The sequence below is a fragment of the Sorex araneus genome, chromosome 5, assembly GCF_027595985.1.
Source record: "Sorex araneus isolate mSorAra2 chromosome 5, mSorAra2.pri, whole genome shotgun sequence".
Taxonomy (NCBI): domain Eukaryota; kingdom Metazoa; phylum Chordata; class Mammalia; order Eulipotyphla; family Soricidae; genus Sorex; species Sorex araneus.
In genome coordinates, this window is record NC_073306.1 from 89,572,401 (window position 1) to 89,586,588 (window position 14,188).

At 47.7% G+C, this 14,188-nt stretch overlaps 1 protein-coding gene across 1 annotated transcript in view; it reads right to left on the reverse strand.

The window, feature by feature from the left end:
• Positions 1-8,572: 8,572 nt before the first annotated feature.
• The window catches only part of KCNC4 (potassium voltage-gated channel subfamily C member 4), a 44,354-nt gene continuing 38,738 nt past the window's right edge, over positions 8,573-14,188 (reverse strand). The window contains exon 4 of the mRNA XM_055139180.1: positions 8,573-9,532. Within this exon, the coding sequence (XP_054995155.1) occupies positions 9,501-9,532 (32 nt within the window). The 3' untranslated portion in view covers positions 8,573-9,500. The remainder of the gene's footprint in view (positions 9,533-14,188) is intronic.

Here is a 14,188-nt window from a genome sequence, read left to right on the forward strand (position 1 = left end):
AAGGCAGTGGCTGAGGGTTGGAGCTAATCCTGAGAGACGCTGAAATGATGTTTCACTGTCCGGCCAAGGCAGCTGGGCCAGATTCTAAATAGCTTTACGAGTGTGTTTATTGGGGGGGGGGGGGGGCGCTAGGGTGGGGGAGGGGAGTGGGGTCCTTGGGAACACGGAGGTTCATAGGAAAGCAAGAGCCAGTGGCAGGAAAGGCAGGTCTTGTCCCTACTGGGCTGGTGTGTGTGAGCCGAGCTCTGAGCCACAAATGTACTTACGTGCCTCAGAGCTTACCAGTCTGCTCCAAAGAAAACCCCCAGACAGCAACTGCTGTATAAATAGCAAACGAGCAAACACCAGGTTCTTCAGTTAGAACAGAACAGCCTGAGGCTTGGTGTGGGGTCCAGCAGCAGGTCCACAGGGCCCCAACCCCTTGCACTTGTCTTTTCAGTTCCTAGAAAGCTGGTGCCCTTCACCCCCGCCCCCCTCCAACAGGCCCACCCAGCGTGGGCCTGGGCCACAGGCAGCAAACAAGTGAGGACCCAAAGCCCTTCCCCCAAGGCCCCACCCCCACCCCTGAGGCTCTGGGGCTGCTAAATGGAAGCCAGAGAGTCCTCTGGGGCTGCTGCAGTTTGTTTTGCTGCAGGGCCCTTGGCAGAAGCTGTTTGCCAGCCTGCCCAGCAGGCTGAAGAGAGGTAGAGAAGGACGCCCCAGGAGAATGCACCAGCGGGTGGTAAGGGGGCTTTAAGAGGAAGGAAGGCCTCCATGTCTGGAGTCTTCAGGGGTCCTGGGAACCTACCGTCTCAGATATTCCCCGGTACTAGGTTCTTTGGGATACAAATGCTGAGTTTCTGGGAGAAAATGAGGGACATCACCAAGAGTCCATTTTAGCAAATGGGCCTGACTCAGGGCCAGCAACAGCAGCAGCTGTGGCGGTCCATTAGCAAAGACCAGACCTGGAGCTAGTCCATTGGGTGTTAAGTCCCAACTCTACCACTGATGGGTTTCTGTAGCCCTGGGCAACTTGTTTTGTAAATATTCTGAGTCTTTATTTCCTCACCTGCAAAATGGGCAGAATCAGTTCTCCTACTCAGCCTGAAATCTCAGGAGCCAATGTAAAGGGAGAAGCATGTTTATTTAGAATCAAAGAATCACAGTTCACAATGTACAGATTCAGGCAAGAAACCAAAATGAACCCCTAGAAAGGACAGACTTAGGGGTTTTCATGAGAAAAGTGGGAGGAGAGAGGAGGAAGATAAAGTCACTGGTTAAAGAAAAAAAGTTGATTACTTCTTCCAGGGACAGTGTCTAGGTGCATTCAGAATGGCCCAGCAATTGACATTTCATTATAGGCTCTCCTGCCACACAGTCTCTAACAAAATAAATAAATAAATAAATAAATAAAACAGGCTCTGCTGAACACCCAGTGAAAGAGTTACTTATCTTTCTTCCAACATGTTTGGGAAAACACCAAAATTATGCACGCTATGTGCCAGGACAACTCTCACGAGTTTGCACTTCTCAGGGGGGTTGTCTCAGCTGATAAAGGTCTAAGATGAGAGGTCTAAGATGAGAAGGTCTCGGCAGGGCCGTGATGGTTCCATGGGTGCTAAGACAGTCCATGATAGGAACACATTGTCTTTCTTTCCTAGAGCACAAAAATGTTGCAAAAACATTGAAGGCACAAACCCAACCAGGAAGCAAAAATTTAAAATGAAACTTCTTTGGATTAAAAAGAAAAATAACTAAAGGGTTCATTAGTTTTAATAAGCTTAAACTATGCTTGGTTCTACATAATTGATTACCGATGCTCTAGAAGGAGTGAAAAGGAAATCTGACTGATTCTATCCTTCAGTTGGGAATCTGTAATTATCAGTTCTAGCCAGATGCCTTCTCAAACAATTGTTGGCTTGATAGTTTCTTAAAACAATTTGTTTGGGCTCAGTCTAAAGGTCTTTGGCTTAGTTTAAAGATTTAGGTTATGCAATTTCTCTGCAATGGCTCCTTGGCGCCATTTTGAAAATGGCTTGACATTTTTTTCATACTACTTTGCAGAGTATTCTGGGAGACAAATTATATAGCCCATGTAAAGTGCTCAACAAGGCTTAATAAAGGTCATTAACAATAATGATTGTCTTATTTTGGAGAATCTCCAAGTACCTTCTGGGACTTATTGTGGAACCTGGTTAGTTGTCATCTTCTCTCCCCTCTCCTCACTCAGCCTTGTAGCTGCAAACCCCTCCAGGTCAGCTCCATTCAGTTCAGCAAGAACAATGGCCCTGTAGCAGCGTGGGGTGTGTGGAACAGGCCTGCATTTACACCACTGAGCAGCCACTTCACTTACTTCCTTGCTTATTACCTGTCACCTGATTCCACAGGGCTAACAGGGAGATTGAGAAAATTGCACTTGGCCCAGAGTGCCTGCCTCTAGTTGGTGCCCAGTGATGTGCCCTTGGTCCTCCCGTGAAGCTCAGGCACCGGCTTCCATTCTATCCAGCTAAAACCTTGCATCACCAGCCGCCTGAGACTTTGGAGTTGTCTGGAGGGGGTTAGTTACGAGCAGGGCCAAATCTGTCCTATCCTGTGCTTCTAGGGGTGCGTTCCTTACTCTGGGTTCTTTGAGGCCCAGAACAAACTAGACTCCTAGTACTGAATGCAGTGTGGTGCATTGGGCTTTCTGCCCAAACCACTGACAGACAACGTTTGGACAGTTTGTTGTAATCCAAGGAACTCAAGCAGCCAAGAAATAGGGGGGTCGATGTTTGGAAGGCAAGAGACTTAAGCCATGTTCTATGTCTCCAGCACTTCTCTCTCTCTCTCTTTTTCTAAATGTTAAGTACAGCTTATTATTACAACTTGCCTCAGGTATGTTAAGGGCAACCTATGCAAGATTCCTCCCCCATCCCAATCCATTTTTGGGGGGTCTGTGTTTGGGCCACACCCATCAGTGCCCAGGGCTTATTCCTAGCTCTGAGCTCAGGAGTCATTCCTGGAAGGGCTCAGGGGACCATATTGGGTGCTGGGGATTGAACCTGGGTCAGCCACAGGCAAAGCAAGTGTCTCACCTGCTGTACTATCACCTGGGCCCTCCCCCAATGTATTTGACCCCAGGAAAGTGAGTGATGTTTAAAGCAGAAACCAAAAGAAGCTTGTGAATCTGCCTTTCTCCTACACAGTCCCCATCATCCTCTCCACATCCAGAGCTCAGGAGAGCGGGGCTTTATTTTTGGGAAAAAAACCTGCTGCACTCAGGCCTTCATCAGTTTTAGGTTCTCTCCTGTCACCTTTCCACTGGCGCTGCTCTTTCTCAAACCCCGGGTCTTAGGGTGTCCACATGAAGGGTCCTGCCTCAACCTGGACTCCTTGATAACAGGACCACTTTGAAGCCCAGGAACAACTGTGGGTCAGATGATGATCCTGTCCAGAGAGGTCCCCATATTTCTGGGCGTCTGTCTGTCTGTGTGGCCAGACATAATCCTACTTACTCTTGGTAATCCTCTCTGGACCCAGGGTGCCAAAGTAAATATCAGTCATTCTATCTCCAGCAGCAATCTTAGATGGCCAAGGAAATGTCAGTCTTAGAAAATAAACAGCCCTAATATTAGCCGAGACGTGTGGCCCTATTTCCACACCCAGCAGGTGTGGAAACCAACCTTACATTCTCATGTATTTTTAAAGCCTGCCTCATGCTCCCAAATCTCTCAGCATGTCTCAAAATGCGTTTTGGCCAAGAGCAGCAGTTATTACTGTAACTCTTTACCCAGGGGTGAGCCAACCACACCAGGCCCTCAGTTCTCTGAACTCAGACTATCCCCAGAACTCACTGACCCCAAGTGTCCCTTCTGCATCTGTCCCCAGGACACCAGGCTCAGGTCCCAGGAGAGGGTCACTCTCTACCATAGAAAAAATGTTCACACAACAGATGCAGGTGGATGCCAGCATAGACCCCAGCTGGCTTCACACGCACTCACTGTGTGTGGGCCCCAAGGTGGACAGGCAGCAGGCTCCATTGTTCTCAGGCTTTGCTCTGAGTGCTGGGCTCTCAAATGGGAGGTTTGACACACCAGCCTCATCATAAATTCTGGTAGACACTGGAGAGATAGGACAGTGGGTAAAGCACTTGCCTTACATATGGTCAACTCCTATTTGACTCAGAGCACTGCATATGGTCCCCAGGAGGTACTCTTGAGCACAGAGCCAGAAATAGCGCATGAGTACTGCAGAGTGTGGCCTCAAACACACCACCCTAAAGCAATAGAACAGAATAAATACAACACAGCACAGCAAAATGCAATAATAAATTTTGATCCACCTAGTGAGGCTGTGAAGTGCCATAGAAAAGTCTCCGGGGAGACGAAGACCAGGGCCAAAGAGGAGCAGGAAGGAAATAGGATCAGAGCAGGATTTGGGCTCAAAGAAGGAAGAAGACAGCAGTTGGGGAGGAATCAGAAGGGCAGGTTGGCCATGGTTGAGAGAAACCAGGTGAGACAGAGACACAGTGCAGAGAATTGAGAGTTAGCCCAGCTGCATTCAGGAAACTCGGGGAGGATCAGGAAACAGGCCTGGAATACCAGGTACAAGGCTCAGGAAGTCACGCTGGCTTGCCGGTTCCCTTTACATTATACATGTGGCTTGTGCAATACCTGAAAGTGGGGGTTGGTGGAGAGGAGCAATGAGTGAATCGGGGAAGAAGAGAGAAAGGGAAAAAAAAAAAGGAGAAACAGTCACCAAACTTCCAGCTGGGTTGGAGACAAAGTGTGCATCCCAGGGATAAGAAAACAAACAGTACAGGACAGCCAACACAAGGCATCATACGCTTTAATGGCCATTTTCTATTATACAGCTGCTGCATTTTTATAATTTTAATAAAATAGAATCTAAACATATGGTGACTCCTGTACAAAATTTTAACACAAGTTATGAAATTATATTTACAATTTTTTTTTCTTTTTGGGTCACACCCCGAGATGCACAGGGGTTATTCCTGGCTCATGCACTCAGGAATTACTCCTGGAGGTGCTGGGGGGGGCGCATATGGGATGCTGGGAATCGAACCCGAGTTGGCTGTATGCAAGGCAAATGCCCTACCCGCTGTGCTATCGCTCCAGCCCTACAATTCTTTTTTAAAGTGCATACAGAGAGGAGAGATTGAAAGACATTAGAAGTGCTTTTGGGGGAAATTCTATGCCCTGGGAATGTCCAAAAATTTGTTACTGAAGGCTCTTTCCTTGACATGAGTTTATGTTTTTGAGAGATGATACAGCATCATCTTTCTCTTGAAGGGAAAAATCAAGAGTGCTTATTAAAAAATCTGAAAGCCATTTGTTATCCAGAGAAGGGCAATAGAAAGGTAACGATAGAGGCCAGAGGCCATTTACGTTGCATGTGGGCAACCTGGGTTTGATCCCTGGTACCCCATATGGTTCCCTGAGCACTGTCAGGAATAATTCCTAAGTGCAAAGCCAGGAGTAACCCTCACTGGCTATAGCCCCCAAACAAATAAACAAACCAAAAACCAAACAAGGAAGATATGATAAGGGCTGGAGAGATAGTGCAGGGGACAAGTCACTTGCCTTGCACATCTCAACCAGTATCTCCAGGAATGATCCCTGAGCAAAGAGCCAAGAGTAAGCTGGGATGCTGGGTGTGGCCCAACACCTCACCCCAAAAAAGAACTGTTTATTTTTATAAGAACAACATGTGATTCCTTTTTATATTTTGGTCACCTTTTACTTGCCTGTGAAAAATTGGGAATGCCTATGTCAGTGATACAAAAGATTTTCCTATTCATCTCATATCACATCAAAGTGTTAAAAAGACCATGCTATAGTCAAGGCCTTCATCCTCTAAGATTCACACCCATGATCGCACACTGCTGGGCGCACATGTGCCTTTAACATGCTTGCTGGTGAGTGATCAAATATCAGAAGTTGCTCTGACTTTGTTACCTCAACCCAGGCTTCTCACTTTATTCCAATCAGTAATTTTTTTGAAAAGCATTTTTATTAAGGAAGCCATTTACTCTTCTCTAACACATTCTTCCTTTAGTGGTTAAAAAAGAAATAGTAAATGAAATGTTAGAAATCTTGATATTATTCATGAAGCAAATAGAAAACTAAGATACATTTTGCCCTAATATTAATTTTTTTCAAATTTTCAGCAGTATTTTCTATCCATCTGTATTTGCTGACAAGAGCTGCATTTTTTGTTACCATATTAATGTTTGTATATTGTTTCAGGCACGTTTCATGCCAGAGAAAGCAAGTTTTTCCCTAGAGGCATTAACTTTTTGTGTTTGCAATTACCAAGAAACTCCAAAAGTCTTGTATAATTTATTATATTTAATAAAATTCTGTTAAATACTGGGGTAAATATTCTAATGGCTTTAAAAATCAATGAAATAATTAAGGAAGTTTATGTTTACAATCTGGATGTTTTTAAAATACCTTATTAATATAGAAGTTTTCTGCAATAATTATCTAATATCTCAATACAAAGGTCCTCTTTGGCCAGTAGCCTTCATTAATGATAATAAATGTAAACTGTGGTCTAGGGAACGATCTTTTTTTTTTCTTTTTTTTTTCACTTTTTTTTTCTTTTTTGGGTCACACCTGGTGATGCATAGGGGTTACTCCTGGCTCTGCACTCAGGAATTACCCCTGGCCATGCTCAGGGGACCATATGGGATGCTGGGATTTGAACCCGGGTCGGCTGCGTGCAAGGCAAACGCCCTACCCGCTGTGTTATCTCTCCAGCCCCATAGGGAACGATCTTAAAAAATGTTGAATTTGGGGGCCAACATTTTCCACATCTAATTAGATTGTTATTCCTTTTGTCTTATAGTATGGCTAATAAAAAATTTATTTAGAAAAAGAAGCATCAGTTTTGATATCTTATTATTATTTCTTAGGCTTGTATTATTGATACTATTTCTAATCCAATTTTCTTTGCAGCAATCTATGAAAACATTTGCTCACTGTGTAGAGATTATGTAAACATATACCAGGTTCACCAAAAGGTGTTGGTTAGGGCCAATGAGATAGCACAGGGGTTAAGATGCTTGTCTTATTTCTTTCTTACCTAGGTTTGAATCACTGGTACCAAATATGGTCCTCTGAGCACTGCCAAAGGGCACTTCTGAGCACAGAGCCAGGAATAGCCACCAAGCACTGCCAGGTGTGGCCCAGTCCCTCATTCCACATTTCTCAACCCCCACCAAAAAAAAAAGAGAGAGAGAGAGAAAATGAAAGATATTAGTTAAGAAAAATCTAATGTATGACATTGCCATAATTTCCACCTTAATATCTTCCAGATCTGAACATTCCGAGAACCATGGAATATCACTGGGGAGCAGTCTTACGCCCTCCGTGGTTTGAAAGGGGAAGATTCTATTCCTGGGTTTGGGAGCATCAAGTGTTTAATTCTCAAGGACTTTTCAAGAAACATTTTTTGTGTATGCCACGTTTTCTCTTGAGAGGAATAAAAGCAATCTGTGGGACTTAATTCTTCAATTCCCCCAGAGTGAGCGATTCAGATGAATAATCAGAGAAGAGCACAGCCCTGTCTGCAGTGTATGCCCAGGTCTTCCGGGAGTGCTGCTGGGAGAATTCTGCCATGGCTTCTTCCCTGGCTAAATGGGGTGGTCTGATGGGACCCTGGGCTGGTTCGAAACCAAGAAGAAGAGACCCTGGGGATAGAACCATGGCAGGAGGGGCATGTTGGTTGTCAAGACTGGGATCACACAAGAACCAGCTTTTAGCAGTCTTTCAGCTCCAGCTAGGACTGCATGGGGTTTCTGGAATAGGACACCAGGGCTAGCTTCCCCACATGGGTCTCTTTTTTGGTCCTAGAGCTAGAGATCAGGGGGTCTGGAGAATAGTGGTAATGTGTCTGCCTTACAAGCTTGAGGTTGGATCCCTGATGCCGTTCACATGTGCTAAGCCTTATACCGACAATGCTGCCATGTGGGGGGGGGGGGCTCTCCAGCTATGTGCCACAGCGGTGTGGCAACCTCAAGGAACATGTATGAGCAAATACTTAAACTCAACATCGGGTGACCCACCAGTGAGCATCTCGGCTAAATATGTATGAGGTTCACCACTTAGAATGCAGCTCTGGTCCAGCACTGGCCTGAGGACACCCAACAACTCCAGGGAAGCAAGTGCATGAGCAACAGCCTGATGTGGAATCTCCAGGAACACGGTACCTGACACATGAGCACCACAACTACATATGTGTGTAATGCCCAGTGACTGTAGCAACAACCACTACAAAAGGAAAGGAAATAAATGTGGTGGTCGAATTATGTACACATAAAACAATCATTATCATTATTGTAAACTAAAGCAACTCAAAAAATGCTTGATAAAAGAATGATGTAGTTGGGGCTGAGTGATAGCACAGAGGGTAGGGCGTTTGCCTTGTATGCGGCCAACCCGAGTTCAATTCCCAGCATCCCATATGGTCCCCTGAGCACTGCCAGAAGTAATTCCTGAGTGCAGAGCCAGGAGTAACCTCTGAGCATCGCTGGGTGTGGCCAAAAAAAAGCACACACACAAAAAGAATAGTGTACAAATTATAATAAATTATTTAAAAATTTTAATGGGGGTAAGTTGAAAGAACCCCTCCCCAACAAAGTTGAAAAGATTGCCCCAAAGTCCCCAAGGGTCCTCAGCTCCTGTTCAGTCTCAGCAGAAAGTTCTCCATGTCAGGGGAGCCAGTGGCTTCATTACTGCAGGCAGGTTGTGTGGCCAAAACACTGACTTCTCCTTTTGGGTCTTTCGCATTTTGATTGGGGGAAGTAATAGTCTTTCCGGAGATGTTTATATTTGATCATCCAGTCCTCTAAGATCCAGTCCATAAGATCAGATTTTTCTACTGAGAAGTTCCCATCCCCAAATTGAATTGGTGTTGGCTCAAGAAAGCTAAAACCCCATGAAGTATGTGGGGATTCAGTTCAGTGGAAAACCGTCCAGATTTCAGTCTCATCCCGCCTTTGACAGCACAGTAATTTAAACAATTGTCTGGAAGCGCTACATTAAGGAGCTTCTGCAGGTTTCCTGTGTGCTAGCCGTGCAGTGGTGCTGGCTGGTCACTCCAAATGCAGGTCTACAAGGGCAGTTGGCTCAGGTTTCCAGGTTGAGAGGAGTAGATTTCTGGGTTTGGGGGCTTCCGGGCTAAGTGGGAAGGCTTCCAGGTCGGAGGGCAGGCTTCAGGTTGGAGAGTAGATTTCTGCCTCTGGCGCCATTCTACTTTGTCTATGACATGTCTCATGGGCCCGTGAGGAGGACAGCTCCAATTCTAGAGACTGCCTTACCAAGACTGTCACTCTGCAGTGGCCCCACTGTATCTGCCCCTGGTCTTCATTAATCCCGGGGGCACAGAGCCCCCAGCCCGGTTCTGCAGCGACTGTTAGAGGTGCTCCCCCAGACTTGCTGAGCTGGGGGCTGGCGGCGGAGGAGCTGGTTTTTGCAGGAAGCTAGGGTTTTCTCCAGCTCCTTCATATTTGCAACTCAAGCCTCTTCCAAGCATGGTTCTGTCAGATCTGTAGATTTTGTACAAACAGAATTGAATCATTATGGAGTGTGTTTTAATCTTGTTTTGGAGATGTATGTATTACTCTCATAAAAGTAGCATAACAGGAGGCTGGGCAGGACTAATCATCACCCAGGTGTAGGATTAGTAGGAAGACGAATGGGTAGATTGGCAGATTGGTAATGGGTAGATTTTTCTCCCCTTGTTCAATAAATATGTACATATTATAGAAAATTTCTATAGTACCTAAAGATTTTATAAATCAGGAAACAAAGTCCTTCCTAAGTCTTAGGAATGATTATACACATACACAGGTATATAGTCTATATTTCTAATTAGTGAGTGGTGGTAGGTCATAAGTGCATATTAGACTATTTTGTTTGGGTCCTCAGAGGATACTCCTGGTTCAGGAATTGCTCCTGTTGGTACTCAGGGGACCGTATGAAATGCCAAGGATAGAACTGGGGTTGGCTGCATGCAACACAAGCCGAGCACCCTATCTGCTGTACTATCTCTTCAGTACATTACCATCTTTAAGAAGACTCAAAGATGAGAGGGGGCAGACGGGCAGATATACACATCCTTTTAATTTTTTTTCCACTGCCTGAAGATAGCCCCTGGAATGTGGATGTGGTGGCTAGCTATCTTGGGTGCTGCAGGATTGAGTCTGTGTGCTAACAACAGTGGCACAGAAAACTAGAAAGAATTTGCACCCTAGTGACTTGGTTCAGCTGTTGTACAGTCCTGGAGTATCGACCTCTGGTACCCTTTTATAAGAGACAATAAAAACTATAACTGAGTGATCATGTTTTTATTAGCAGCAACTGAATATCCTTAGATGACCCAATGACACAGAGTCAGTGAAAGTGTCCAGTAAAAGTGTGTGGTGTGGTGGGCTGGAGCAATAGCACAGCGGTAGGGCATTTGCCTTGCATGTGGCCGACCTGGGTTCGATTACTCCGCCCCTCTCAGATAGCACGGCAAGCTACCGAGAGTATCTCGCATGCACAGCAGAGCCTGGCAAGCTACACATGGCGTATTCGATATGCCAAAAACAATAACAACAAGTCTCATAATGAAGACGTTATTGGTGCCCACTTGAGCAAATCGATGAACAATGGGATGACAGTGACAATGACAGTGACAGTGATGTGGTGGAGGCGAGGCAAATATATATATATATCCTGGCCCTGCTCTCCCACCAGCTCCCCAGTCACATTCTCTGGGCCTCTGTTTCTTTTCTGTGAAGTGGGAGGGTCAAGCTGAATGTCCTCTAAAAACTGTGACTCTTTGGACTCTTCTCCCTATGAACCTAAGCACTGGCCAGAGCCCATCTCTCTGGCCCCACCTCTTACTAACTTGGGGACAGTAGGCAGCCACTTAGCCTCCTAGCACTTGGCACTGTTCATCGCAGTCCTCACCCAGTGGTTTGTGACCTATTTGTACTTGTGAACTGGCACTTGCAAGTGAACTGTGGTTGAAAACCACTGACCCGGTCTATCAGTACACAGGATGTGTCTACTGAATGACCAAGGAAGGGGCAAGCTAAGATGCCACCTGTCTTGGCTGCCTCCGTGGAAGAGAGAAGGGGTTAAAATTTTAAAAAATCCTGGGCAGCAGCCTGCAGGAGAGTGGGCTTTAGGACTGGGTTGCTGGCCGCCCTCACTCCCCAGCTGCACGTGTGGTGTTGGTGTCACTACACAATGGCCAGCCCTCCTTGCTATTTTGGGGGGGCACACCCAGCAATGCCCAAGGTTTACTACTGCCTGTGGCCTCAAGAATTACTCCTGGCAGTGCCTGGGGACCATATGGGATGCCAGAGACCAAACCCTGTCCAGCGCGTGCAAGGCAGATGCCCTACTCACTGTACCACCTCTCCAGCCCCCGCAGCTTTTCTTGAATGGCCAAAGCCGTTGGGCAAATGAACAGAGGCAGAGCAAATCCATCCCAGGGCAGGTGTGAGGGGGTAGTGGGCTTGCTCTCCCTGAGAGAGTTCCAGAGACATGTCCTTCTGCTCCTGGTTGTCCCCTTCCCAGGAGCTAGGGGGCTCCTGCCATGACTGCCTTCAGGAGAGGAGGCCACAGCCCTCAACTCCCACTGGCCCAGAGCTCTACCTGTGCCACTATTTCCTGACAGGAAGTTTGGTTGCCCAGGCACTCAATCTCCATGGCAACCCTTGCTTTTGAGACTCTGAATGGAAACTGCTGGTGTGGGGAGGCCTGTAGCCGAATACTGATTTGTCTGGGTGTCTGTAACAACCGCTGCATCTCAATACCTTTCCAGATACCCAAAGTGCTAAAAATACCTCCTGCTCTGTCTCAGCTCTCCATTCAGGCCCAGCCTCTGCAAGGCATCTGCGCTGCCTCTGACCTGCTAATGCTCGTTATCCTGAGCCACTGGGGCTGGGGACACCAAGTGGGGCTCTGAATGCAAAGCTACAGGGAATGAGCCCTGGAGAGTTTGCTGGAGAGAAGGAGGTGGAGAAGTGAGGGTCTCCTAAAAGGGTTCTGGAGGGCACCCCCAGAAGAGAGATGCTTTTATGTTTGGGTTTGGTTTTGGTTTGGGGGCCATAACCCAGTGATGCTCAGGGGTTGCTCTTGGCTCTGCACTCAGAAATTATTCCTGGCGGTGCTCAGGGGACCATATGAAGTGCTAGGGATCAAACCTAGGTGGGCTGTGTGCAAGGCCAAGTATCCTACCAGCTGTACTATCTCTCCGGCCCCCAGGCATGCTGAGTCCTAACTCCCCACCAGTGCCCCAGTGACCTCTCTGATCCAGTTCAAATGCTCTGGGCATTGGTTCTGTTGTTGGATCAACAAACGTCAGTTGAGTGGGACTCTGTTTGGACTCCGTACCGAGGCTGGGTTGCAGGTGTGTTGTAGAGAACCCATGTTCTCTGCTGTGCCCCGAGTGTGTATACCTAAATGTCTTCTCTGCTGTGGTGGCAGCTTCTTCCACTTAAAGATTGCTTGTAACTGTGACAACCTCTCGGACATGTAGTAGGGGATGAGCTAAAGGTGACGGAATGTAAAGAGATGGAATTGGGAGCTCTGATCCGCAGCTGCTCCCTCCAGCCCAGTTCTGCTAAGTGCATGCTTGGGCCGTGAGGTACTTTATTAGGGCTAGATGAGGTGACCGCCCCCACCCCCACACCTGCTAAGGGAGCTCAGTAGAAAGTGACAGGTCGAATTAATTCTTAGTTTCCTTGGCAGAATCTACAGACAGTCCTGCCCCGACCCCATTACTTCTTCCCGTAATCACCGCACATGTCATTCAATTAATTCTGCATTTCCCAGAGCAGGAAGCTGTGCTGCGTTTAGAGCGAGCAGACGGTGCCAGGGAGGCTCTCAAAAAGCAGGTGTCCCACACTCAGCCCAGTCCCCATGCCTCCCTGATCTCATCCAGAAGGAAGATAAGCTGCAAGGTGGGGGGATGGAAAGTGGCCACAACTCAGTCGTTAGATGCATGGTGGCTGCTAGGCAGACACTTGGGGGCTCCACAAACAATGCATAGATCCAAGGTGGGTGCTGGCCTGACCCTGCACTCCCTCTGGGCCTCGTTGGGGATGGGGATGCAGGCTAGGCATGGAATGGGAATCAGATCTGTGGCTGCTTACTGGTTTGGAGCAGAGAAAAGGGCATTAGAGCCTGAGGGAGCCGAGTCTGGCTGAGCATAACAGTTCTGTGCAAACCCATTTCTCCTTATAGCTCTGGTCACACCTCACGTGGGCATCCACTCCCGGGGGGTGGGTGGGGAAGGAATGTCTCCACTTCTGTGGGTCTAGGCCTCCTGCTGTGCTGGTTTTCTCAGTGCTCAGGCCCTGGGGGGCTGGGAGTCAGCAGGGCCACATTTGGCTGTGCTTGGGAGTCCGTCCTTGTGCGAAGGCCTCATTCTGTGCCCACACCCAGTGCCATGTGCTCCTTCCGGAGGCTGTGGCTGCAGGTTTTTCTTCCCCTTCTGCTGCACAGGGATTCTGGCTGGTTTCTGGGCCCTCCTGGTAGCTACTGCAGGCTCCTGACACCACCTCTCTTTTTCTGCTCTTCTCTGGCTCTCTCTTTCTCTGGGCTCTCTCCCTCCCTTCCCTTTCCATCTCTCTCTTTCCACCCTCTCTTTCTCCCTCTCATAATGCACCAGGTCCCTCCCGGGCTGGCAAGGGGAGGAAGGGCTGGAGGTGAGTGCTGCCTCTCTCCCCTGTGACTGAGCAGCATTTCTTCTTGCTGCTATTGTGCATGTTTGTTTGGTTTGTTTTTCCCTTTCTAAGAGCCGCATCCATCTGTGCTGGGGCATGCATGGCTGGAGATAAAACTCCGAGATTTTTTTCACCTCTTGAGCTCTCTCCTTTGTTTATTTTGGTGGTGGTGGTGGTGGCTGCTCGGGACCACGCCTGAGTACCTGAGGGGCAGGTGGCAAATGGTGGTGGTGGCGGGGTAGAACCAGGGGCCTCACACATCAGGCAAGTGCTCTACCACTTGAGCCACAGCCTTGGCCTGGGTTAGGGGGCCCATTTCTGAATACCCCATGCACCTCTCTCTATCCCCCTCTCCTCACCGCGGCTTGAAGCAATGAGTTAGCCACCCTGGCAGACAAACTTCATGCCCTACTCCCAGCTGGCCAGTGGGACAGCTGTGGCCAATGCAGGGAAGGAATGCAAAGCCAGCTCTCCTCT